Raw genomic sequence first — 23901 nt, forward strand, 5'->3', positions numbered from 1 at the left:
CTCCTCCAGCCCCCACTATCCTCACTACCCCCTCCCAATCCCCCTCAGGAGCCTCCTTCCTCCTTCCCTCCATCTATCTCCTGCATCTCCATACCCCTCCCCACCCACCCCCTGCCCTCTCCATGGGCCCCCCCTCCCCTCTCCTCCTCTGCCCTGGCCCTTCCACCCTCCCCACAGCCCCCTCTCCACCACAATCGCCCCTTCCCCTCCACTCCCCCACAGCCTCTGCCGCCCCCCCACAGCTCCTTCCACCACCCCCACAGTTCCCCTCTCCCCCACACTCCCCACAGCCCTCTCCTCCCCCCGCCCCCTGTTGCCGCTGGCAACAGGCCCCACTCCTCAGCTCCACAATCGCGTAGCCCAGGCAGGCGGCCATGTTGACGCAGGCCGTGAAGGCCAAGGTGGCCAGCGCCATGTGTTTGTCGGCCCGGCCCGGGAGGGTGCACTCCAGGACCGAGGGGCAGGCTGGGCTCCCCGGGACGCAGCGGAAGGAGGTCGCCAACATGGCCGGCATCTGCAGGGCCAGCACGGCCCACAGAAAGCTCATCTCTGTGGCCAGGAGCAGCCCCACACACAGGCCAAAGACCAGGTGGCGCCAGGGCTCGCCTGCGGCCGCCTCGGCTTGGTCAAGTGGCTTGGGGTTGTCGGCCATATTGGCTGCCTCCAGCGGCTTGGCGTCGGTGGCCACGTTTGGTCCGGCGGCCACATTGGATGTTCCAGCAGGTGCCGACCCCTCCACGTCCCTGTCCACTACAACCACCTGGATGTTCCTGCTCCGTACGAGCTGCATCAGCCCGATGGTGAAGATGGTGGCCAGGAAGGCGAAGCCCCAGATGCCGAACATGGGGGCCGGGAAGTGCTGGTTGTAGCAGAGCGCATTGCAGAAGGTCTGGGGCCCGGCCTTCTCCGAGAGCCAGTCGCAGGCTAGGACGGACTGGTCCGAGTCCCAGGGCCCGCTGGCCAGCACCAGAGTCACCAGGCGCAGGCCAACGAGGAAGTACCAGGGCGTCAGGCCTTGGCAGCTGGTTTCCGCCGAGAGGCACCCCAAGGCCGGCTGGAAGAGCCGCGAGACGCCAGAAAAAATGGCGGCCATCTGCGGAGAGAGAGAGGCCAGAGCACCCTCCACTGCCTGTCTGGCTCCCTCGTCCTCGGTCTCTCGTCTTCTTCCTTCCTATTCCCCTCTTTCACTCACTCTTTCCTTCGGCCTCTTTCTCATTCCTTTCTTTCTTTGCTTTTTCTCCTCCCCTTGGTTTCTCTTTTTTTTTTCTTTCCTGTTCCCTCATTCCACTCTTCCTTTCTCTCTCTTTTCTCATCCACTCACTCCTTCTTTGTCTGGTTTTCACATTCCCTCTTTTCCTTCTTTCTCATTCCCTGGTTCCCCTTTCTCTCCTTCCATTATTTTCTTTTTTTTTTCATTCTCTCGTACTCTTCTTTCTTTCTTTCTCCTTGTTCAGACCTTTCTTTCTTTCCCTTGTTTTCTTTTTCTCTCTTATTCCCTCGTTCTGTTGCTTTCTTTCTTTCCTTCCTTCTTTCTTCTTTTTCTTTCCATAATTCCCTCATTTTCTTTCATTCATTCTTTCTTTCTCTCTTCCTGATTCCCTCATTCTCTTTTTTTCTTTCTCTCCCTTATTCCCTCATTCTCTTGCATTCATTCCTTCTTTCTTCCCCTTACTACTTCTTTCTTTCTTTCTTTCTTTCCCTTATTCGCCCATTCTCATGTTTTCTTTCTTTCCCTTGTTCCCTCTTTCTTTATTCTTTTTTATTCCCATTTTCCTTTCTCCATGTCCCACATTCACTTTCACTCTCCCTCTTCTCCTGCAGCTCTGACTCAATCCAGAACCGGCCCAACCGCATCTGGCCCCACCCAGGCAAGGAGTTCTCTCCTAACTCTTCCAGCTCCCCATCCCCGTGCCATGATACACACACCTGGCACCCCAACCCTCTTACGCCAACCTGGGGGGCGCGACACTGTGACAGCACCTCACAACGCCCCCTGCTGGATTTCCAGCCACCGCCCACCCTTGCAGCCCTGGGTCCCGGTACCTGTTCCACTCATTGAGTCTTTCTTGCTCTCCCTCTGTTCGTCCTCCGTCTCTTATTTCCTTCCTTCCTTCTGGGAGAGTCACCACACGAGCCAGTTGCCTCCGCCCCCCACCCACCTTGCGCCCCAGTCCATGTTGTGAATTCAAAACACAATCCAATAAAGGGAAACCTGCCAGCACTTCACAGATTCCTCTGCAACTAGGAGGAACCCAGGAGTCCTGGCTCTCACCCCCTGCTCTCACCCGCTCCCTACACCCCACTCCCCTCCCATCCCTCCCCCGCCCCAGCTCCCATTCCACAGGCTCTTGTATTTAAGTTGAACTTTGAGCATATTGGGACAATCATACATTTTATAAACCAGTTTTCATCATTTTAAAAAGAGAAATAAGCAGTTTGGAGAAATGTTTGAACCACAACAAATCAGCCCTATAGGACCCGATTCTGAAAGCAATGTGAAGTGGGAGGCTCAGTACGGGTGCTCTCCCCTAGTAGTCAGAGCTGACCTCACCAGCCAACGAGGGTTCCCCATATAAACAGGCCCCTCCACCCCTCCCCAGAGGCGATCACATCTCAGCGCCGGGGGAGGGGTTCCCATCTAAACAGGCCCCTCCACCCCTCCCCAGAGGAGATCACATCTCAGCGCCGGGGGAGGGGTTCCCATCTAAACAGGCCCCTCCACCCCTCCCCAGAGGAGATCACAGCTCAGTGCCGGGGGAGGGGTTCCCATCTAAACAGGCCCCTCCACCCCTCCCCAGAGGAGATCACAGCTCAGCGCCGGGGGAGGGGTTCCCATACAAACAGGCCCCATGCCCTACCCCAGCGTGACCACATCTCAGCGCCGGGGGAGGGACCCCCGTATAACCAGCCCCCATGCCCCACCCCAAAGATGGCTGCATTCTTGGCCATCTCTGACCATGCCTGGTGGCAGAGGTGCATTGTGGAAGGGAAGGGGAATTTGTTCACCCCTGCCACGAGGTCAGTCCAGCTTCCCCTCTGTGTCGGTGCCCACACCCACGTCACCGGGGGCAGCTCTAGCTTTTTTGCCGCCCCAAGCATGGCAGGCAGGCTGCCTTTGGCAGCGCGCCTGTGGCAGGTCCCTAGTCCCGCGGATTCGGTGTACCTGCCGCCGAACTGCCGCCGAATCCGCGGGACCGGCGGACCTCCCACAGGCAAGCCCTGGAAGGCTGCCTGACTGCCGCCCTCGCAGGGACCGGCAGGGCGCCCCCCGCAGCTTGGAGCGCTGGTGCCTGGAGCCGCCGCTGCATGTCACTGATGGTAGATAGCTGGGGGTTCTGCTTTGTGAGAGGGGTCTGCTCAATAGTACATAATTCTACAGGTTCCCTCCTTTTCTTCCCCTCCTCTGCCACCTCGGGCGGCCATCTTGGATACGCCAATGGCCTTGAGCTGGGCGGCCATCTTGGATACGCCAATGGCCTTGAGCTGGGCGGCCATCTTGGATACGCCAATCGCCTTGAGCTGGGCGGCCATCTTGGATACGCCAATTGCCTTGAGCTGAGCGGCCATCTTGGATATGCCAATCGCCTTGAGCTGGGCGGCCATCTTGGATACGCCAATCACCTTGAGCTGGGCGGCCATCTTGGATACGCCAATCACCTTGAGCTGGGCGGCCATCTTGGATATGCCAATCGCCTTGAGCTGGGTGGCCATCATGGATACGCCAATCGCCTTGAGCTGGGCGGCCATCATGGATACATCAACCATCTTGGGCTAGGCAGTTGTCATGGATACACCAGCCAGTTTGGGCTGGGCAGCCATCTTGAATCTTTCAACCAGTCCCTCTTTCCCCCACTCCCTACTCCCCTTCTTCCCACACTCATTCCCTCACCCCTATCTCCCCTGGCACTGGGCCGCCCTCCACAGCCTTATGATCCCATAGGCAAGACAGGAGGCTATATTGACACAGGCTGTGAAGGCCAGAGTCACCAGCGCCATCTTCTTGTCGGCTTGCCCCGACAGGGCACACTCGAGGGCTGGGGGGCAGGGGGGAGCCCCAGGAAAGCACCAGAAGTAGGCCCCTGACACCAAGGGTAACTGTAGAGCCAGCATAGCCCACAAGAAGCCCAGCTCAGTAGCCAGGAGCAGCACCACACATAAACCAAATGCTGGGGAGCGCCAGGCTGAGCTGGCAGCCATCTTAGCTCCTGTAGTGGCCATCTTGGATTGGCCAACCCGTTGGGACTCAGAGTCCATATTAATTATGTCAACCCAGTTGGCTCCAGTGGCCACATTGGGCTCTCCAGCCAGCGTGGTTTTGGCAGCCATGTTGGGTTTGGCAGCCATATTCGTTGCATCAGTTGGTCCTGCTAACTCCTCATCCCCTCTGGCCGCAGCCCGTCGGCCGAACTGGGCATGAATCAGCATCATGAGGCCCACGGGGAGCAGGGTGGCAAGGAAGGCGAAGCCCCAGGCCGAGGAGACGGGGGCTGGGAAGCGCTGGTTGTAGCACAGGGCAGCACAGAACGGCTGGAGGTCCCCATTGACCGAGGTCCAATTACAGGCCAGGTCTGGTTTCACCGAAGCCCACGGCCCGTCAGCCACAAAGAGAGCAACGAGGCGGAGGCCCAGGAGGAAATGCCAGGGGGCCAGGCTGTGGCATCGGGCTTCCCTGCCCAGGCTGGCCAGCGCCGGCTGCAGGAGACGGGCCAGGAACGCCACAGCTGCAGCCATCTGCGGGTTGGGGGAGGGGGGATTAGAGATATATTGGGGAGCAGGGCCCCTAAAGTTCACTCCTTGCTCCCCCTCGCTTCCCTTCCTTCCTTCTCTCTCCCTTTCTCTCGTTCCCTCTTTTCTTCTCATTCCCTCTATCCCGTCCTTCTTCCCTGCTTCCCCATCCCTCTGACGTCTCCACACCTCACACCCCACCTCGTGCTCCCCAATTCCCATCCTTCAACCCCTGTCCTGGGACTTCCTCCCACCCTGCCCCTGCCCACCCCACGTCAGGTCGAGGGATCCGTCCCCTCTGCTGCGCCCCAGGGACCAGCCCCTACTTAGCCCCTCATGGCTGGGGCCGGGGAGGGCACTAAGACAGCTGGGCCCTCAGAAGGGGGATCCCCCCTGCCCTGACCCGCCAGAGCCCACCTGCGCCGGCGTCTTTCTCTCTCTTTCTCTGGGTCTCGACTCGCTATCCTGGCTCCTGATCAGGGAGAGTTCCTCCCTCCAGTCAGCTGCCTCCACCCCACCCCTCTCCCCTTCCCTTTTTCGGTCACCCGAGGGGCTGTGACTTCTCTGAACCCCCAACTCCCAGAGCAGGACAGCAAAAAGGAAACATGAAGTGAAACCCTGTGCAGGGAACCAGCTCCCAAAATATCAGCTAACTCCCGTGCAGCTGCACCCAGCCCCCTGCACAGACATTAGAACCCACAAGTCCTGGCTTCCAGCCCCCCCTGCTCTAACCACCAGCCCCCACTCCTCTCCCAGAGCCGGGGAGAGAACCCAGGAGTCCTGGCTCCCAACCCCCCTGCTCTAACCCCCCACCCCCACTCCCAGAGCCGGGGAGAGAACCCAGGAGTCCTGGCTCCCAGCCCCCCTGCTCTAACCCCAGCCCCACTCCTCCCAGAGCCGGGAGAGAACCCAGGAGTCCTGGCTCCCAGCCCCCTCCCAGAGCCGGGAGAGAACCCAGGAGTCCTGGCTCCCAGCCCCCCTGCTCTAACCCACCAGCCCCCACTCCCCTCCCAGAGCCAGGAGAGAACCCAGGAGTCCTGGCTCCCAGCCCCCCTGCTCTGACCCACCAGCCCCCACTCCCCTCCCAGAGCCGGGGAGAGAACCCAGGAGTCCTGGCTCCCAGCCCCCCTGCTCTAACCCACCAGCCCCCTCTCCCTTCCCAGAGCCGGGGAGAGAACCCAGGAGTCCTGGCTCCCAACCCCCCTGCTCTAACCACCAGACCCTGCTCCCCTCCCCGAGCCGGGGAGAGAACCCAGGAGTACAGGATGTGAAGCAGGATGGTGAATGTTCCATAAAATCGATATCTAGGTGGGGCTGGGCTCAGGCCGGGCACCTCCCTCCTCACACAGTGTGTGTGTGTGGGTGGGTGGGGGGTGTGTGTAGATATAGAGAGAGGAGCTCAGCAGACAGACTCCAACTCCAGCCCCCCGCCTCTGAGCACAGCTCCAGCCAGGTCCGAGATTCAATCTGGCCCCAGACCGGGGCACTGACCGGCTCCAGGGAGGGGGAGTCCAGGTTTTCTGACTTAGTTTCCTTTTCAGAGACAGAGGAGGAGGGCAAAAGCGGGAGGGTAGCCGAGATCTAGGGTGCAGAGAAAGCCAGGACTCCTGGGTTCTCTCCCCGGCTCTGGGAGGGGAGTGGGGGCTGGTGGTTAGAGCAGGGGGGCTGGGAGCCAGGACTCCTGGGTTCTCTCCCCGGCTCTGGGAGGGGAGTGGGGGCTGGTGGGTCAGAGCAGGGGGGGCTGGGAGCCAGAGCTCCTGGGTTCTCTCCCCGGCTCTGGGAGGGGAGTGGGGGCTGGTGGGTTAGAGCAGGCGGGGCTGGGAGCCAGGACTCCTGGGTTCTCTCCCCGGCTCTGGGAGGGGAGTGGGGGCTGGTGAGTTAGAGCAGGCGGGGCTGGGAGCCAGGACTCCTGGGTTCTCTCCCCGAGGGGAGTGGGGGCTGGTGGGTTAGAGCAGGGGGGGCTGGGAGCCAGGACTCCTGGGTTCTCTCCCCGAGGGGAGTGGGGGCTGGTGGGTTAGAGCAGGGGGGCTGGGAGCCAGGACTCCTGGGTTCTCTCCCCAGCGCTGGGAGGGGAGTGTGGGTTGGGGGAACTGGGAGGCAGGACACCAGGGTTCTAGCCTCGCCTGGGGAGGGGACTGGGGTCTAGTGGGTAGAGTGGGGATGGGGGTTGGGAGGCAGGACTCCTGGGTTCTCTTCCAGCTCGGGGAGGGATAAAGCAGCATCATTTTCTGGGAACCACGTGCCATTTCCTCTTTCCAGCTTGAGGTTTCAGCTCCCACACTCCTTCCCCCACTCTGCCTTCCTACGCAGCCGGGAAAGGAGCCTCTGTTCTCCCCACAACTCCAGCCCCCCAAAGACCCTGGGGCCATGCAACATGTCCCCTTCCTCCTCCTCCTCCTCTTCCGACACGGCCTGTGTGGTAAGAAATTCCTCCTCCACCTCCCAGGGGGTCTCGGCCCTCCTTAACTCTGCCCCTGCCCCTCACTCCCGACCCGCAGCCCCTGCTAGCCCAGCCCTGCCCCCCGCAGCTCTGCCGGTGCCCCTCACTCCCGACCCGCAGCCCCTGCCAGCCCAGCCCTGCCCCCCTCAGCTCGGCCGGTGCCCCTCACTCCCGACCCGCAGCCCCTGCTAGCCCAGCCCTGCCCCCCTCAGCTCTGCCGGTGCCCCTCACTCCCGACCCGCAGCCCCTGCTAGCCCAGCCCTGCCCCCCCAGCTCTGCCGGTGCCCCTCACTCCCGACCCACAGCCCCTGCCAGCCCAGCCCTGCCCCCCCCCTCGGCCGGTGCCCCTCACGCCCGACCCGCAGCCCCTGCCAGCCCAGCCCGGCCCCCCCCCCCAGCTCTGCCAGTGCCCCTCACTGCCGACCCACAACCCCTGCCAGCCCAGCCCTGCCCCCCTCAGCTCGGCCGGTGCCCCTCATTCCCGACCCGCAGCCCCCTGCCAGCCCAGCCCTGCCCCCCCCAGCTCTGCCAGTGCCCCTCACTCCCGACCCACAGCCCCTGCCAGCCCAGCCCTGCCCCCTCAGCTCTGCCGGTGCCCCTCACTCCCGACCCGCAGCCCCCTGCTTTTTCTCTCCTAGATGCAGTCTGTGGGGATGCGGAAGGTATCCAAGGGGGTGAGGTCGTGTACCCCAAGATCCGAACCAATGGCAGCGTCCTGGAGTATCGCTGCCCCCCAAACAGCTACGCCCATCCCGTGAGCTGGAGGGTCTGTCAGTCCAGCGGGAAGTGGTCACCTCTGAGGAATGCCTTCGAGTCAGCCCAACGGCCCTCCTGCATCAGTGAGTAGAACCCAGGAGTCCTGGCTCCCAGCCCCCCTCCTCTAACCCACCAGCCCCCCTCCCCTCGCCGCGGAGAGAACCCAGGAGTCCTGGCTCCCAGCCCCACCTCCTCTAACCCACCAGCCCCCCCCCTCCCCTCCCCTCCCCGAGCTGGGGAGAGAACCCAGGAGTCCTGGCTCCCAGCCCCACCTCCTCTAACCCACCAGCCCCCACTCCCCTCCCAGAGCCGGGGAAGAGAACCCAGGAGTCCTGGCTCCCAGCCTCCCCCTACTCTAACCCACCAGCCCCCACTCCCCTCCCAGAGCCGGGGAAGAGAACCCAGGAGTCCTGGCTCCCAGCCCTCCCTGCTCTGACCCACCAGCCCCCACTCCCGTCCCAGAGCTGGGAGAGAACCCAGGAGTCCTGGCTCCCAGCCCCCCTGCTCTAACCCACCAGCCCCCACTCCCCTCACAGAGCCGGGGACAGAACCCAGGAGCCCTGGCTCCCAGACCCCCCTGCTCTCACCCACCAGCCCCCACTCCCCTCCCAAAGCTGGGGAGAGAACCCAGGAGTCCTGGCTCCCAGAACCCCTGCTCTAACCCACCAGCCCCCACTCCCCTCCCCGAGCCAGGGACAGAACCCAGGAGTCCTGGCTCCCAGCCTCTGACAGTTCCAACCCACTCGACCCCTCCCCGCTGAGAACCCAGGAGTTCTGCCCCTCCCCCTCTCCCCTGCAGACTACACCTGCACTGGCTACATCACCTTCGAGAACGGGTGGCACGAGCCCCGGCAGAGCAAGTACAGCGTCGGGGACACGATCACCTTCCACTGCCAGTCCGGGCACCAGCTCTTCGGCGCCGCCCGCCGCACCTGCCTGGCCAACGGCGAGTGGAGCGGCCGCACGGCCGTGTGCGACCCCGAGGGTGAGTGGGGCTGGCAGCCCGGACGCCTGGGTTCTCTCCGGCCTCTGGGAGGAGAGTGGGGGCTGGTGGGTCAGAGCAGGGCGGGCTGGGAGCCAGGACTCCTGGGTTCTCTCCGGGCTCTGGGAGGAGAGTGGGGGCTGGTGGGTCAGAGCAGGGCGGGCTGGGAGCCAGGACTCCTGGGTTCTCTCTCTGGCTTTGGGAGTGGAGGGGGGCTGGTGGTTAGAGCGGGGGTGGGGATCCAGGACGCCTGGGTTCTCTTCTGGCTCTGGGAGGGGAGTGGTGGTTAGAGCAGGGGGGGCTGGGAGCCTGTACGCCTGAGTTCTCTCCCCAGTTCTGGGAGGGGAGTGGGGCCTGGTGGGTTCGCGCCGGGGGGCTGGGAGCCAGGACTCCTGGGTTCTCTCCCCGGCTCTGGGAGGCAGGGGGCTGGGAGCCTGTACGCCTGAGTTCTCTCCCCAGCTCTGGGAAGGGAGTGGGGCCTGGTGGTTAGATCAGGGGGGCTGGGAGCCAGGACTCCTGGGTTCTCTCTGGGCTCTGGGAGGGGACTGGGGGCTGGTGGTTAGAGCAGGGGGTCTGGGAGCCAGGACTCCTGGGTTCTCTCCCCGGCTCTGGGAGGGGAGTGGGGACTGGTGGGTTAGAGCAGGGGGGCTGGGAGCCAGGACTCCTGGGTTCTCTCCCCAGCTCTGGGAGGGGAGTGGGGCCTGGTGGTTAGAGTAGGGGGAATGGGACTCTCCCTCGCCCATCTACCCCCACTCTGGGGGGGCTCCCGGCTGTGCAGTCCCTACCCCAGGTGGCTAATGCAGCTGGGGTGTCTCCCTGCAGACTCTCTGTGCCCCTGGCCAGGCATCCCCCTCGGGGGGCATCGCCAGGGCCGCGTCTTCACGCCAGGCAAAGCCGTGACGTTCACCTGCCTCCGAGGCCTGGTGCTGCGAGGCTCTGCCCGCCGCGTGTGCCAGAACTCAGGCCAGTGGTCGGGGGAGGAGCCGCGCTGTGAGGGTGAGTCACCCCCAACCCGGGGGTCCTGCCCCTTGTGTGTCTGTCTTTCCATACGCCCCATGTCTCCATCCAGCCACCCAGCGCAGGGACCCTCCCCTGGTTCCCAAGGGATGGTCTGTATTGTACCCCATTGGGGTGGCTCTCCAGGCCCTCTCATCCCATGGGGGTCCCCCTACGCCCCACCCCATCCATAGCCCCTGCTGACCAGCTCTGAACCCACAGGCCGCTACGCCTACGACAACGTGACCTCTGTGGCCGAGCACCTGGACGTGTCGGAAGAAATCACCTCGCACGCACGGACAGGTCAGGCTCAGCGTGGTGCCCCCCAGCCTGAGCCGGGGGGCCCATGACCAGCTCCCAAGATCCCCTTGGGCATCAGGCAGTCAGCTGCAGAGCCCTGCTAATCCGCGGGTCTCCGCTTCCTATCCACGGACCGTTTCTGCAGAGAGCAGCACGGGTGTGGATGCCAGTGTGGTACCCACGCAGCCCGACGGTAAGATCCAGGCAGGCAGCTGTGAGGAACCGCAGCACTGACACTCCCCAGAGCTGCCCACCCGGCTCTCCCCGCCCAGGCTCCGGCGGGTGGGCGCCTCAGAGCCACGGCCTGGCCACAGGAGGGAGAGCCCTGCAAAGCTGTGAATAGCCGCAGACAATTTTTGCAGATCGCAGATCGGATGCAGATACACATTTTTGTATCCGCACAGGGCTCTAGCCATCTGAACCAGGACAGTGGATGAGGGAGAGGGAGTGAGGGAACAGAGGGATGGAGGGGTGTGTTGGGATGGATGGATGGGAGAATTGGGGGAAAGACAGATGGATGGATGGATGGATGGATGGATGGATGGATGGATGGATGGATGGATGGATGGCAGGGGAAATGAATGGATGGGATGGATGGATGGCAGGGGAGATGGATGGATGGATGGATGGATGGATGGATGGATGGATGGCAGGGGAGATGGATGGATGGATGGCAGGGGAGATGGATGGATGGATGGAGTGATGGATGGATGGATGGCAGGGGAAATGGATGGATGGGATGGATGGATGGATGGATGGCAGGGGAGATGGATGGATGGATGGATGGATGGATGGATGGCAGGGGAGATGGATGGATGGATGCGTGGATAGATGGATGGATGGCAGGGGAGATGGATGGATGGATGGATGGACGGATGGCAGGCGAGATGGATGGATGGATGGATGGATGGCAGGGGAGATGGAGGGATGGATGCGTGGATGGATGGCAGGGGAGATGGATGGATGGATGGACGGATGGACGGATGGCAGGCGAGATGGATGGATGGATGGATGGATGGATGGATGGCAGGGGAGATGGAGGGATGGATGCGTGGATAGATGGATGGATGGAGTGATGGATGGATGGATGGCAGGGGAGATGGATGGATGGATGGATGGATGGATGGATGGATGGATGGATGGATGGCAGGGGAGATGGATGGATGGATGGATGGCAGGGGAGATGGAGGGATGGATGGATGGATGGATGGCAGGGGAGATGGATGGATGGATGGACGGATGGCAGGCGAGATGGATGGATGGATGGATGGATGGATGGATGGATGGATGGCAGGGGAGATGGAGGGATGGATGCGTGGATAGATGGATGGATGGCAGGGGAGATGGATGGATGGATGGATGGATGGATGGATGGCAGGGGAGATGGAGGGATGGATGCGTGGATGGATGGCAGGGAAGATGGATGGATGGATGGATGGACGGATGGACGGATGGCAGGCGAGATGGATGGATGGATGGATGGATGGCAGGGGAGATGGAGGGATGGATGCGTGGATAGATGGATGGATGGCAGGGGAGATGGATGGATGGATGGATGGATGGATGGATGGCAGGGGAGATGGATGGATGGATGGATGGATGGATGGATGGATGGATGGATGGCAGAGGTGATGGATGGATAGCAGGGGAGATGGATGGATGGACAGACAGGTGGACAGGCAGACTGCAGGAGTAGCTCCCATGAAGATTAGAGGGTCGCCCCTCACTGCTGGCCTCAAAACCCGTTTTCCCCTCTAGCCGTCTCGTCCCAGCTGGGGTTGCCCAAGGCCATGTCTGGGGGCAGAGGGCTGGGGATCCTGGAGGCAGGAGGGGGGGCTCCTTTGTTGTCTTTGTATAACCCACCCCCACCCCCAGGCACCAACATATACTTTGTCCTGCACGCGTCGGGCAGCATCGGGGCCGAGAATCTGAAAACAAGTTGGGAATTCATCATCGCCGTCATGAAACAGGTAAGCGGAGGCCAGCTCTGCCGGTGCCCCCCACTCCCGACCCGCAGCCCCTGCCAGCCCTGCCCTGCCCCCAGCTCTGCCGGTGCCCCTCACTCCTGACCCGCAGCCCCTGCCAGCCCAGCCCTGCCCCCAGCTCTGCCAGTGCCCCTCACTCCCCACCCGCAGCCCCGGCCAGCCCAGCCCGGCCCCCCAGCTCTGCCGGTGCCCCTCACTCCTGATCCGCAGCCCCTGCCAGCCCAGCCCTGCCCCCAGCTCTGCCGGTGCCCCTCACTCCCGACCCGCAGCCCCTGCCAGCCCAGCCCTGACCCCAGCTCTGCCGGTGCCCCTCACTCCCGACCCGCAGCCCCTGCCAGCCCAGCCCTGACCCCAGCTCTGCCGGTGCCCCTCACTCCCGACCCGCAGCCCCTGCCAGCCCAGCCCTGCCCCCAGCTCTGCCAGTGCCCCTCACTCCCGACCCGCAGCCCCTGCCAGCCCAGCCCTGCGCCCCCAGCTCTGCCAGTGCCCCTCACTCCCGACCCGCAGCCCCTGCCAGCCCTGCCCGGCCCCCCGCGCTGCCGGTGCCCCTCACTCCTGACCCGCAGCCCCTGCCAGCCCAGCCCTGCCCCAGCTCTGCCAGTGCCCCTCACTCCCGACCCGCAGCCCCTGCCAGCCCAGCCCTGCCCCCAGCTCTGCCGGGGCCCCGCACTCCCGACCCGCAGCCCCTGCCAGCCCAGCCCAGCCCCCAGCTCTGCCAGTGCCCTTCACTCCCGACCCGCAGCCCCTGCCAGCCCAGCCCTGCCCCCAGCTCTTCCGGTGCCCCTCACTCCCGACCCGCAGCCCCTGCTAGCCCACCCCTGGGCTCCCCCCCCCAGCTCTGCCAGTGCCCCTCACTCCCGACCCGCAGCCCCTGCCAGCCCAGCCCTGCCCCCAGCTCTGCCAGTGCCCCTCACTCCCGACCCGCAGCCCCTGCCAGCCCAGCCCTGCCCCCAGCTCTGCCAGTGCCCCTCACTCCCGACCCGCAGCCCCTGCCAGCCCCGCCCTGCCCCCCCCAGCCCTGCCGGTGCCCCTCACTCCCGACCCGCAGCCCCTGCTAGCCCAGCCCTGCCCCACCCCACCCCCCGCACTAACACTGGGGCACTCATAGGCCACCCTGGTCTCTGACAAAGTCTGGTTCGCGGTGGTGGGATTCGGCAGCTCAGCCCAGCTGGTGTCGGCTCTGACCAAGAAGGGCACAGATGTGGAGGAGGCCTGGGAGCAGTTCCAGAAAACAAGTGAGTTGTGGGTCCTGCCACTGGGTTGTGTTCTATGTTGTGTTTCACTGCATTGGGGTGCGCTGAGTGTTGTGTGTTAACTTGTGTTGCTGTGTGATGCAGTTCCTGGGGTGTAGCTGTGTTGTGTGTTGTGGTGATGGGGTTGCTGTTGTGTGTTGTGTTGTGTCATTTTGGTGGTGGAGTTGTCACTGTGTTGTTGCATCTTGTCATGTCTTGATGATGAGGTTGTTGTGTGTTGGTTAGTTATGCTGTAGTAATGGGGTTATTGTGTTGTAGTCATGGGGGTTGATGTGTGTTGTGTTCTGTTGTGTTGTTAGGGTTGTGATGGTGTGGCAATCTGTGTTTTGTCATCGTGTTGTGGTGACAGGATTGTCTTTGTGCTGTTGGGGTGACAGGATCATCCTTGTGTGTTGTTTTAGGTTGACGGTGTTGTCATTGTGTTATTGCATGTTGGGTTGAGTCATTTTCCTGTGGCGACAGGGATATTGTATTGCGACAATGGTATTGTCATTGTGTGTTGTGTTCTGTTTAAAGGGTTATCACTGTGTGTTGTGATGTGGTGGTGTGGTGCCAGGGCTGTGGTGTGGTGACCGAGTTGTCATTGTGGTGCAGTGTTGTGTTGACGGGGATGTTGAGTTGGGGTGACAGGTTTGTCCTGGTATTGTTGGCACGTTGGGGTTGTTGTGTTGGGATGATGGGGTAGTGGTGTTGCTGTGTAGTGCTGTGTGAGAGGGTTGTTGTGTTGTGCTGTGGTGATGGGGTTGTCGTTGTGTGTTGTGTTTTTAGGGTAACAGGTTTGTCCTGGTGACAGGGTTATTGTTGTGTTGCTGGGTGGTGATGGCGTTGTCGCTGCGCTGTTGTAGAGTGTTGTGGAGGAGAGTTGTTTCATTGTGTTGTGGGGTTGGGTTGTGTGTTGTGGTGACAGGGTTGTTGTTGTGTTGCTGGGTGGTGATGGCGTTGTCGCTGCGCTGTTGTAGAGTGTTGTGGAGGAGAGTTGTTTCATTGTGTTGTGGGGTTGGGCTGTGTGTTGTGGTGACAGGGTTGTTGTGTGTTATGTTGCTGGAGGGTTATTACTGGATTGCTGGGGTGACAGGGTTGTGGGTGTTGTGGTGACGGGGGTGTCGTGTCCCACCCCCAGACAGCTTCACCCAGCGAGGCGCCAACATGGGGGCCGCGTTGAGGCAGGTTCTGTCCCTGATCCAGACGGAGCCGCCGAGAACCAGCGCCAGGAAACACATCGTGGTTCTGATCACGAGTGGTGAGCCAGACCCCCCCATGGGGCAAATACCCCCCAGGGCAGACATTGGGGCTTAACACCCCCATATACCTTCCTGCCTCTGGGGATCCCCCAAACCTCCCCGCCCAAGGACCCCCAGGGACCCCATGCCCCTCAGCCCCCACCAGTCCCCCCCACTCCCCCTGGCCCCCCCACCCCCCCCCGGGCAGTGCCCCGGGCGAGGCCCCCAGCCCAGCCCCCCCCCCCCCATTGTGGGGCATCTTGGCTCAGGTTCCTTCTTCCTGCCCCACCAGAGAGACACAATGTGGGGCTGGACCCAGCCGGGGTCTCAGCACAGATCCAGGCAGCCGTCCCCGACCCGGACCAGAACCTGGGTAAGTGGACATGGTACCAGGGAACGGGGCAGGGGCCTGTCCCCACTAGGGGGCGCTGGCTCCCACCCGGCCCCAGGGCAGGGCCTGGCTGGCTTAGGGGGGCGGGGAATGGGGCACGGGCCTGTCCCCACTAGGGGGCGCCGGCTCCGTTCCAGCCCCAGGGCAGGGCCTGGCTGGCTCAGAGGGGCGGGGAATGGGGCAGGGGCCTGTCCCCTCTAGGGGGCGCCGGCTCCCATCTGACCCCAGGGTGGGACTGGCTGGCTCAGGGGCGGCAGGGAATGGGACAGGGGCCTGTCCCCTCTAGGGGGCGCCGGGTCCCATCTGACCCCAGGGCAGGGACTGGCTGGCTTAGGGGGGCGGGGAATGGGGCAGGGGCCTGTCCCCAGTAGGGGGCGCCGGCTCCCACCCGGCCCCAGGGCAGGGCCTGGCTGGCTCAGGGGGGCAGGGAATGGGGCAGGGGCCTGGCCCCAGAGGACACTCCCTAGTGACCCCGTCCACCCCACCCACCCCAGATATCTTCGCGCTGGGGGTCGGTGGTGCCCACAAGGAGCAGATGGAGCGAATCGCCACGAAGAAGCCGGGGACCCAAAGATCCTTCTACCTGCAGAGCTACCGTGAGCTGGGGGCCCTCGCCCAGCTGCTGCGGGGCTCGGGTGAGTGGGGGGGTCTGGCTCTGGCAGGGGAGTGGGGTAGAGCGGGGGGAGGGGGAGGCTGGACGCCGGGACTCCTGGGTTCTCCCCCAGCCCTGGGAGGGGAGTGGGGTAGAGCGGGGGGAGCTGGGAGCCAGGACTCCTGGGTTCTCCCCCAGCCCGGGGAGGGGAGGGGAGGGGGATCCCTGCAGCCCCCCCTCAGCCCCTGCCTCTGTCTCTCCAGACGAAGGGCTCGGCTGTGGGGTGCGGGGCGTGGGGCGCAGCCCGGCCATCGGGCGGGTTTTCCGTGGGGAGCAGGCGGAGGAGAAGCAGTGGCCCTGGCAGGTGTATCTGAGGTTGAAAGACAAGGTAGGAAGCCCCCCCAATACCCTCCCCCCCCCGCCGCCCCATCTCCCCCCCCACACTGAGCCTGCTTTCTCCCCCGCCCCCGCCCCAGCATCATTCCTACAGCGCGGGGGGCTCCATCGGAGCCCCCTCCTGGGTCCTGACCGCGGCTCACAACGTCTGGGACGCCGAGGCCGGGCGAGCCATGAACCCGGACCAAGTCACTGCGGCCGTCGGTGAGCCCGCACTGGGGGCGCCGGGGCGGGGCTGGGCAGGGGCACCGTGCCAGGGGCGGGGCAGGGGCAGGGCAGGGGCGCTGTAGCATGGGGGCAGGTGGGGCTGGGCAGGGGCATCGTGCCAGGGGCTGGGCAGGGGCACTGTAGCATGGGGGCAGGTGGGGGCTGGGCAGGGGCGCCGTGGCCGGGCGGGCGCTGTGGCATGGGGGCAGGTGGGGCTGGGAGGGGGCACTGTGGCCGGGACAAGGGGCTGGGCAGGGGCGCTGTGGCATGGGGGCAGGGGCTGGGCAGGGGCACCGTGGCTGGGGCGGGCGCTGTGGCATGGGGGGCAGGGGGGCTGGGCAGGGGGCACCGTGGCTGGGGCAGGGGGGCTGGGCAGGGGGCACAGTGGCCGGGGCGGGGGGCTGAGCAGGAGGCGCTGTGGCATGGGGGGCAGGGGGGCTGGGCAGGGGGCACCGTGGCTGGGGCAGGGGCTGGGCAGGGGCACAGTGGCCGGGGCAGGGGCTGAGCAGGGGCTGTGGCATGGGGCTGGGCAGGGGCACCGTGGCTGGGGCAGGGGCTGGGCAGGGGCACAGTGGCCGGGGCAGGGGCTGAGCAGGGGCGCTGTGGCATGGGGCTGGGCAGGGGTGGCTGGGGCAGGGGCTGGGCAGGGGCACAGTGGCCGGGGCAGGGGCTGAGCAGGGGCGCTGTGGCATGGGGGCAGGGGCTGGGCAGGGGCACCGTGGCTGGGGCAGGGGCTGGGCAGGGGCACAGTGGCCGGGGCAGGGGCTGAGCAGGGGCGCTGTGGCATGGGGGCAGGGGCTGGGCAGGGGCACCGTGGCTGGGGCAGGGGCTGGGCAGGGGGCGCTGTGGCATGGGGGGCAGGTGGGGGGCTGGGCAGGGGGCACCGTGCCGGGGGCTGACACATGTCTGTGACCCCAGGGCTGACCACCATCCCCCAGCAGCCCCCAGGCCTCCGCGTGGGGCGAATCATCGTCCACGAGGGCTACAAAGGACTTTTGAATTTTGACTTCGACATCGCACTGCTCAACCTCACCCAGCCTCTGGCCTTCACCCCCAAAATCCGGTGAGGTGCCCGCCGGACTCCTGGGTTCTCTCCCGGCTCGGGGAGCGGAGTGGGGCTGGTGGGTCAGAGTGGGGGGGGGCTGGGAGCCAGGACTCCTGGGTTCTCCCCGGCTCTGGGAGGGGAGTGGGGGCTGGTGGGTCAGAGCTGGGGGGGCTGGGAGCCAGGACTCCTGGGTTCTCCCCGGCTCTGGGAGGGGAGTGAGGGCTGGTGGGTCAGTGCAGGGGGCTGGGAGCCAGGACTCCTGGGTTCTCCCCGGCTCTGGGAGGGGAGTGGGGGCTGGTGGTTAGAGCGGCAGGGGGGGCTGGGAGCCAGGACTCTCCCGGGTCTGGGAGGGGAGTGGGGGCTGGTGGGTCAGAGCGGCAGGGGGGGCTGGGAGCCAGGACTCCTGGGTTCTCCCCGGCTCTGGGAGGGGAGCGGGGTCTGACTCCCTGCGGTACTGTCCCAGGCCCGTCTGTCTCCCCTGCAGCGCGGAGATGAGCCGCATCCTGGACCTGCCGGCGGCCGGCTGGGAGGAGACGTGCGCGTACCAAGGTGAGCAGGGGAGGCTGCGGGGGGCAGTGGGGAAGGAAGCCTGGGGTTACCCAGGGGGAGCGGGGCCCCCCTGTGCCCCCTGACCTGTGGCTCCCCCCAGGCCGGATCCTGACGGGGCACGGCGGGGATGAGGAGGAGAGAGAAATCCGGGGCATCATCACCGGCTGGGGGAAGACCGGGAGGCGGGCGCCCAGGAAGCAGCTGCAGCAGGCCGAGGTGGTGATACAGGTACGGGCGGCACCCCGGGGGGCAGCACCCAGCACGGGCGGCAGGGGGCAGAAGCACAGAGCCGGGCCCGTCCCCGCCAGCAGGGGGCAGCAGGGGACACAGGGCAGGGCCCGTCCCCGCCAGCAGGGGGCAGCAGGACACACACACACACACACACAGAGCAGGGCCCGTCCCCGCCAGCAGGGGGCAGCAGGAGACACACACACACACACACACACACAGAGCAGGGCCCGTCCCCGCCAGCAGGGGGCAGCAGGACTGTGACGAGGCGGCTCTGGCGGGACCCCACTGAGGTGCCAATTCAGGACCAATCGCTCAAACAGGGCAGTCACAGCCCTAGGCTGGGGTTTCTCCACCTCGAAGGCACCAAACCAGCCAGACAAAAGGACTTTGGTCTCACCCCACTGGCTAACCACAAGTCACACAAGCAATTCCCTTAGGCTATGGCTACACTTAGCGCTTCAAAGCGCTGCCGCGGCAGCGCTAAGTGTAGTCAAAGCGCCAGCGCTGGGAGAGAGCTCTCCCAGCGCTGTCCGTACTCCACCTGCCTGTGGGGAATAACGGACAGCGCTGGGAGCCGCGCTCCCAGCGCTGGGGCTTTGACCACACTGGCGCTTTGCAGCGCCGCAATTTGCAGCGCTGGAGAGGGTGTGTTTTCACACCCTGCTGCAGCGCTGCAAATTTGTAAGTGTAGCCAAGCCCTTAGACACTCCAGTCTCCCAGTATCCCCACCAGTGCACTCGTCCTGGGGATGAATGGTTATGAAAACCAACACCCCAATAAAAGGAAACGGTTCCCTCGATCCCAAAGGACCAAGCCCCAGACCCAGGTCATATACACATCAGATCTTACCCACAAATCACGCTGGTGCCGATCCTTTAGAATCTAAAATCTAAAGGTTTGTTCATAAAAGGAGAAAGCTAGAGCTGAGAGCTAGAATTGGTTACATGGAATCAATTCCATCCAGTGATGGGAAAGTTCTTGGTTCAGGCTTGTAGCAGTGCTGGAGTAAACTGCAGGTTCAAATCCAGTCTCTGGAACATCCCCCGCTGGGATGGGTCCTCAGTCCTTTGTGCAGAGCTTCAGCTTGTAGCAAAGTCCCTCCAGAGGTAAGAAGCAGGGTTGAAGACAAGATGGAGATGAGGCATCAGCCTTTTATAGGCTTTTTCCAGGTGTAAGAACCTTTGTCCTCACGATGGAAAGTTACAGCAAAATGGAGTCTGGAGTCACATGGGCCAGTCCCTGCACTTTGCTGAGGTACAAGGCGGATCTGCCTTCTCTCCATGGGTCAATTGTGGAGCTGATGGTCCTTAATGGGCCCTCAAGCAGGCCAGGCAGAGCTAACACCAACTTGTCTGTGGTGTTACCCAGAAGCAGAGCACGATACAAAATACAGACAGGACAGAGCCAATACTCATAACTTCAACTACAAAATGACACCGGCACCCAGACAGCACAATCATAACCAGCAACCCAGAACCTGGCCTTAGACACCTCATATGACCCCCTTTCCCTAAGATTTGGTGCCACTGCAGGACCTTGGTTGCAACCCATGTTCTATGTGGTCCCAGATTATATCAATAACGTCACAAGGACACACACACAGAGCAGGGCCCGTCCCCGCCAGCAGGGGGCAGCAGGACACACACACACACACAGCAGGGCCCGTCCCCGCCAGCAGGGGGCAGCAGGACACACACACACACAGAGCAGGGCCCGTCCCCGCCAGCAGGGGGCAGCAGGACACACACACACACAGAGCAGGGCCCGTCCCCGCCAGCAGGGGGCAGCAGGACACACACACACACACACACAGGGCAGGGCCCGTCCCCGCCAGCAGGGCGCAGCAGGACACACACAGAGCAGGGCCCGTCCCCGCCAGCAGGGGGCAGCAGGACACACACACACACAGAGCAGGGCCCGTCCCCGCCAGCAGGGGGCAGCAGGACACACACAGGGCAGGGCCCATCCCCGCCAGCAGGGGGCAGCAGGACACACACACACACAGAGCAGGGCCCGTCCCCGCCAGCAGGGGGCAGCAGGACACACACACACACAGAGCAGGGCCCGTCCCCACCAGCAGGGGGCAGCAGGACACACACAGTGCAGGGCCCGTCCCCGCCAGCAGGGGGCAGCAGGACACACACAGAGCAGGGCCCGTCCCCGCCAGCAGGGGGCAGCAGGACACACACACACACAGAGCAGGGCCCGTCCCCACCAGCAGGGGGCAGCAGGACACACACACACACACAGAGCAGGGCCCGTCCCCGCCAGCAGGGGGCAGCAGGACACACACAGGGCAGGGCCCGTCCCCACCAGCAGGGGGCAGCAGGACACACACACACACAGGGCAGGGCCCGTCCCCGCCAGCAGGGGGCAGCAGGACACACACACACACAGGGCAGGGCCCGTCCCCGCCAGCAGGGGGCAGCAGGACACACAGAGCAGGGCCCATCCCCGCCAGCAGGGGGCAGCAGGACACACACACACACACACACACACACACAGAGCAGGGCCTGTCCCCACCAGCAGGGGGCAGCAGGACACACACAGAGCAGGGCCCGTCCCCGCCAGCAGGACACACACACACACACACAGAGCAGGGCCCGTCCCCACCAGCAGGGGGCAGCAGGACACACACACACACACACAGAGCAGGGCCCGTCCCCACCAGCAGGGGGCAGCAGGACACACACAGAGCAGGGCCCGTCCCCGCCAGCAGGACACACACACACACACACAGAGCAGGGCCCGTCCCCGCCAGCAGGGGGCAGCAGGACACACACACACACACACACACAGAGCAGGGCCCGTCCCCGCCAGCAGGGGACACACACACACACACACAGAGCAGGGCCCGTCCCCGCCAGCAGGGGACACACACACACACACACACACAGCAGCCGAGGACAGCAAGGAGGGACACACACACCCTGGTGGGGGTGGGGTCTGTTAACCCCTCGCTCCCCTGTCTGGTTGCAGAGCCGCCCACACTGCCAGGAGAAGCTGAAAAATTTCACCTCCAACATGTTTTGTGCCATCGGAGAGAAGGGTCAAGACGCCTGCCAGGGTGAGTCCCCCCCCCCGCCCCGGTCCGCCCCAAACCCCCTGCAGCCCGGGTCCTCCACTCCTCTCCCCCTCCATTCATCCTTCCCTCCAGGCATCTGCCGCCAGCCCTGCCTTCACCCGGCAGCCTTGTGTTCATTCACGCCTCATCCCTCCGTCCGCCCACTGCTTCCTTCACTCCTTCCTCTCCTCGCCGCCTCCCCGTCATTCGCTTTGCTTTCTACATTCATCGATTCAGCCCTGTTCCTTCTCTCTTCCACGCTTCGCTCCTTCCCTCTGCTCCGGATTCACCCTCTGCACCCAGCCGCTGGATTCATTCCCGCGTGACTCCGGCAGTTCCGCAGGCGCCCCCCACGCGGGACCTGCTTCCTTGACACGTTCATTCCTTGAGTCCTTCCTACGCGCCTCCTTCCTTCGCTCCGGCCTGGATTCCGCCGCTTGCGCCTCGCTTCCTCGCTTCTCTAATTCCTTCCTTCATTTCCCTGAGTCATTCCTTCCTTCCTTGATTCCTGCGGCCATTCATTCCCGCTCCTCTTTCTTCATCCCCCCCGCGCCCCCCAGCTCCCACTCCCAGGATTTCAACCCTCGTGTCCCTCCCTCCCCCCAGGTGACTCCGGGGGACCCTTCGTAGTGAGGCAAAACCAGCGCTGGATACAGGTGAGACGCTCCCAGACCAACGGACCCTCCCGGGGACGGGCCGACAGACACGGGAGAGGGCGGGAGACCGGACTGAGCCCCCCCCGCTCCCCGTCCCCAATACCACCCTGCTCTCAGGAGTGTGGACACAACAGGACGATATAATGTAATACAAACATTCACCACCAGAGGGCGATGAAAGACCTTCCGAAAGCAGTGAGGGGCCTGGCTAGTGAGAGCCAGGGTCGGGAGTGAGGGGCACCGGCAGGGCTGGGCTGGCAGGGGCTGCGGGTCGGGAGTGAGGGGCACCGGCAGGGCTGGGCTGGCAGGGGCTGCGGGTCGGGAGTGAGGGGAACCGGCAGGGCTGGGGGGGGCTGCGGGTCGGGAGTGAGGGGCACTGGCAGGGCTGGGGGCTGCGGGTCGGGAGTGAGGGGCCCCGGCAGGGCAGGGCTGGCAGGGGGTGCGGGTCTGGAGTGAGGGGCACCGGCAGGGCTGGGGGCTGCGGGTCGGGAGTGAGGGGCACCGGCAGGGCAGGGCTGGCAGGGGCTGCGGGTCGGGAGTGAGGGGCACCAGCAGGGCTGGGGGCTGCGGGTCGGGAGTGAGGGGCACCGGCAGGGCTGGCAGGGGCTGCGGGTCGGGAGTGAGGGCACTGGCAGGGCAGGGCTGGCGGGGCTGCGGGTCGGGAGTGAGGGCACCGGCAGGGCAGGGCTGGGGGGGGCTGCGGGTCGGGAGTGAGGGGCACCGGCAGGGCAGGGCTGGCAGGGGCTGCGGGTCGGGAGTGAGGGCACCGGCGGGGCTGGGGGCTGCGGGTCGGGAGTGAGGGGCACCGGCAGGGCTGGGGGCTGCGGGTCGGGAGTGAGGGGCACCGGCAGGGCTGGGGGCCTGCGGGTCGGGAGTGAGGGGCACTGGCAGGGCTGGGGGCTGCGGGTCGGGAGTGAGGGGCACCGGCAGGGCAGGGCCGGTGGGGGCTGCGGGTCGGGAGTGAGGGGCACCGGCAGGGCAGGGCTGGGGGCTGCGGGTCGGGAGTGAGGGGCACCGGCGGGGCTGGGGGGGAGCAGGGGGCTGCGGGTCGGGAGTGAGGGGCACCGGCGGGGCTAGGGGGGGCTGCGGGGCGGGAGTGAGGGCCACGGGCCGGGCCGGGCGGGCGGGGCTGCGGGTCGGGAGTGAGGGGCACCGGCAGGGCTGGGGGGGGCTGCGGGTCGGGAGTGAGGGGCACCGGCGGGGCTGGGGGGGGCTGCGGGTCGGGAGTGAGGGGCACCGGCGGGGCTGGGGGCTGCGGTCGGGAGTGAGGGGCACCGGCAGGGCTGGCAGGGGCTGCGGGTGAGGGCAGGGGCAGGGCAGGGCTGGGGGCTGGGGGTCGGGAGTGTGGGGCACCGGCGGTGCTGGGGGCTGCGGGTCGGGAGTGAGGGCACCGGCAGGGCTGGGGGCTGCGGGTCGGGGGTGAGGGGCCCCGGCGGGGCCGGGGGCTGCGGGTCGGGAGTGAGGGGCACCGGCAGGGCTGGGGGCTGCGGGTCGGGAGGGGCACCGGCGGGGCTGGGGGGGGCTGCGGGTCGGGAGTGAGGGGCACCGGCGGGGCTGGCAGGGGCTGCGGGTCGGGACTGAGGGGCCCCCTCGCTCTCTCCCCACAGGTTGGCATCGTGAGCCATGGTTCCACTGAGAAGTGCGATGGCACCAGCCTAGGAGGCTACACGAGCGTCCCGCAGCTCATGGGCTGGATCAGGACCAAGGTCCCGGAGCTGGGATTCGAGTGACTCTCCCCCGCAGGCCAGGCCAGGCCCGGGCCCCCCCCCCGGCCACGCTAGAACCCAGGCGTCCGAGCCCGGGACACCCGGGCCCCCGGCGCCTCACGGGCTTTGTGCCTGGAAACAATAAAGCTCGTGGATCTTTGAAACCAACTGGTGTCTCCACTCCCCTCCCAGAGAACCCAGGAGTCCTGGCTCCCAGCCCCCCCTGCTCTAACCACCAGCCCCCACTCCCCTCCCAGAGCCGGGGAGAGAACCCAGGAGTCCTGGCTCCCAGCCCCCCCTGCTCTAACCACCAGCCCCCACTCCCCTCCCAGAGCCGGGGAGAGAACCCAGGAGTCCTGGCTCCCAGCCCCCCTGCTCTAACCACCAGCCCCCACTCCCCTCCCAGA

The 23901-nt window shown here is 65.0% G+C and overlaps 1 protein-coding gene across 7 annotated transcripts; it reads left to right on the forward strand.

The window, feature by feature from the left end:
- Nucleotides 1–2452: 2452 nt before the first annotated feature.
- Nucleotides 2453–23677, forward strand: LOC120403300 (complement factor B-like). 7 transcript variants are annotated; one of them, XM_039534250.1, is made up of 19 exons: nt 2460–3018; nt 6985–7144; nt 7804–8004; nt 8721–8906; nt 9726–9899; nt 10122–10202; nt 12075–12169; nt 13293–13419; nt 14558–14677; nt 14950–15030; nt 15543–15683; nt 15904–16028; nt 16117–16240; nt 17162–17306; nt 17752–17837; nt 17938–18065; nt 21048–21135; nt 21739–21788; nt 23396–23674. In XM_039534250.1, exons 2-19 carry the CDS (start codon nt 7093–7095, stop codon nt 23516–23518), a joined length of 2127 nt encoding a protein of 708 aa, XP_039390184.1. In that variant the 5' UTR covers nt 2460–3018; nt 6985–7092; the 3' UTR covers nt 23519–23674. The 7 variants fall into 7 exon arrangements, with proteins under 7 accessions (XP_039390182.1, XP_039390184.1, XP_039390188.1 ...); XM_039534254.1 differs by having other exon boundaries at nt 7036–7144; XM_039534252.1 differs by lacking the exon at nt 2460–3018 and adding an exon at nt 6090–6178 and having other exon boundaries at nt 7036–7144.
- Nucleotides 23678–23901: the final 224 nt, after the last annotated feature.

This window comes from Mauremys reevesii, linkage group 4 (genome assembly GCF_016161935.1).
Source record: "Mauremys reevesii isolate NIE-2019 linkage group 4, ASM1616193v1, whole genome shotgun sequence".
In the NCBI taxonomy this organism is placed as follows: domain Eukaryota; kingdom Metazoa; phylum Chordata; order Testudines; family Geoemydidae; genus Mauremys; species Mauremys reevesii.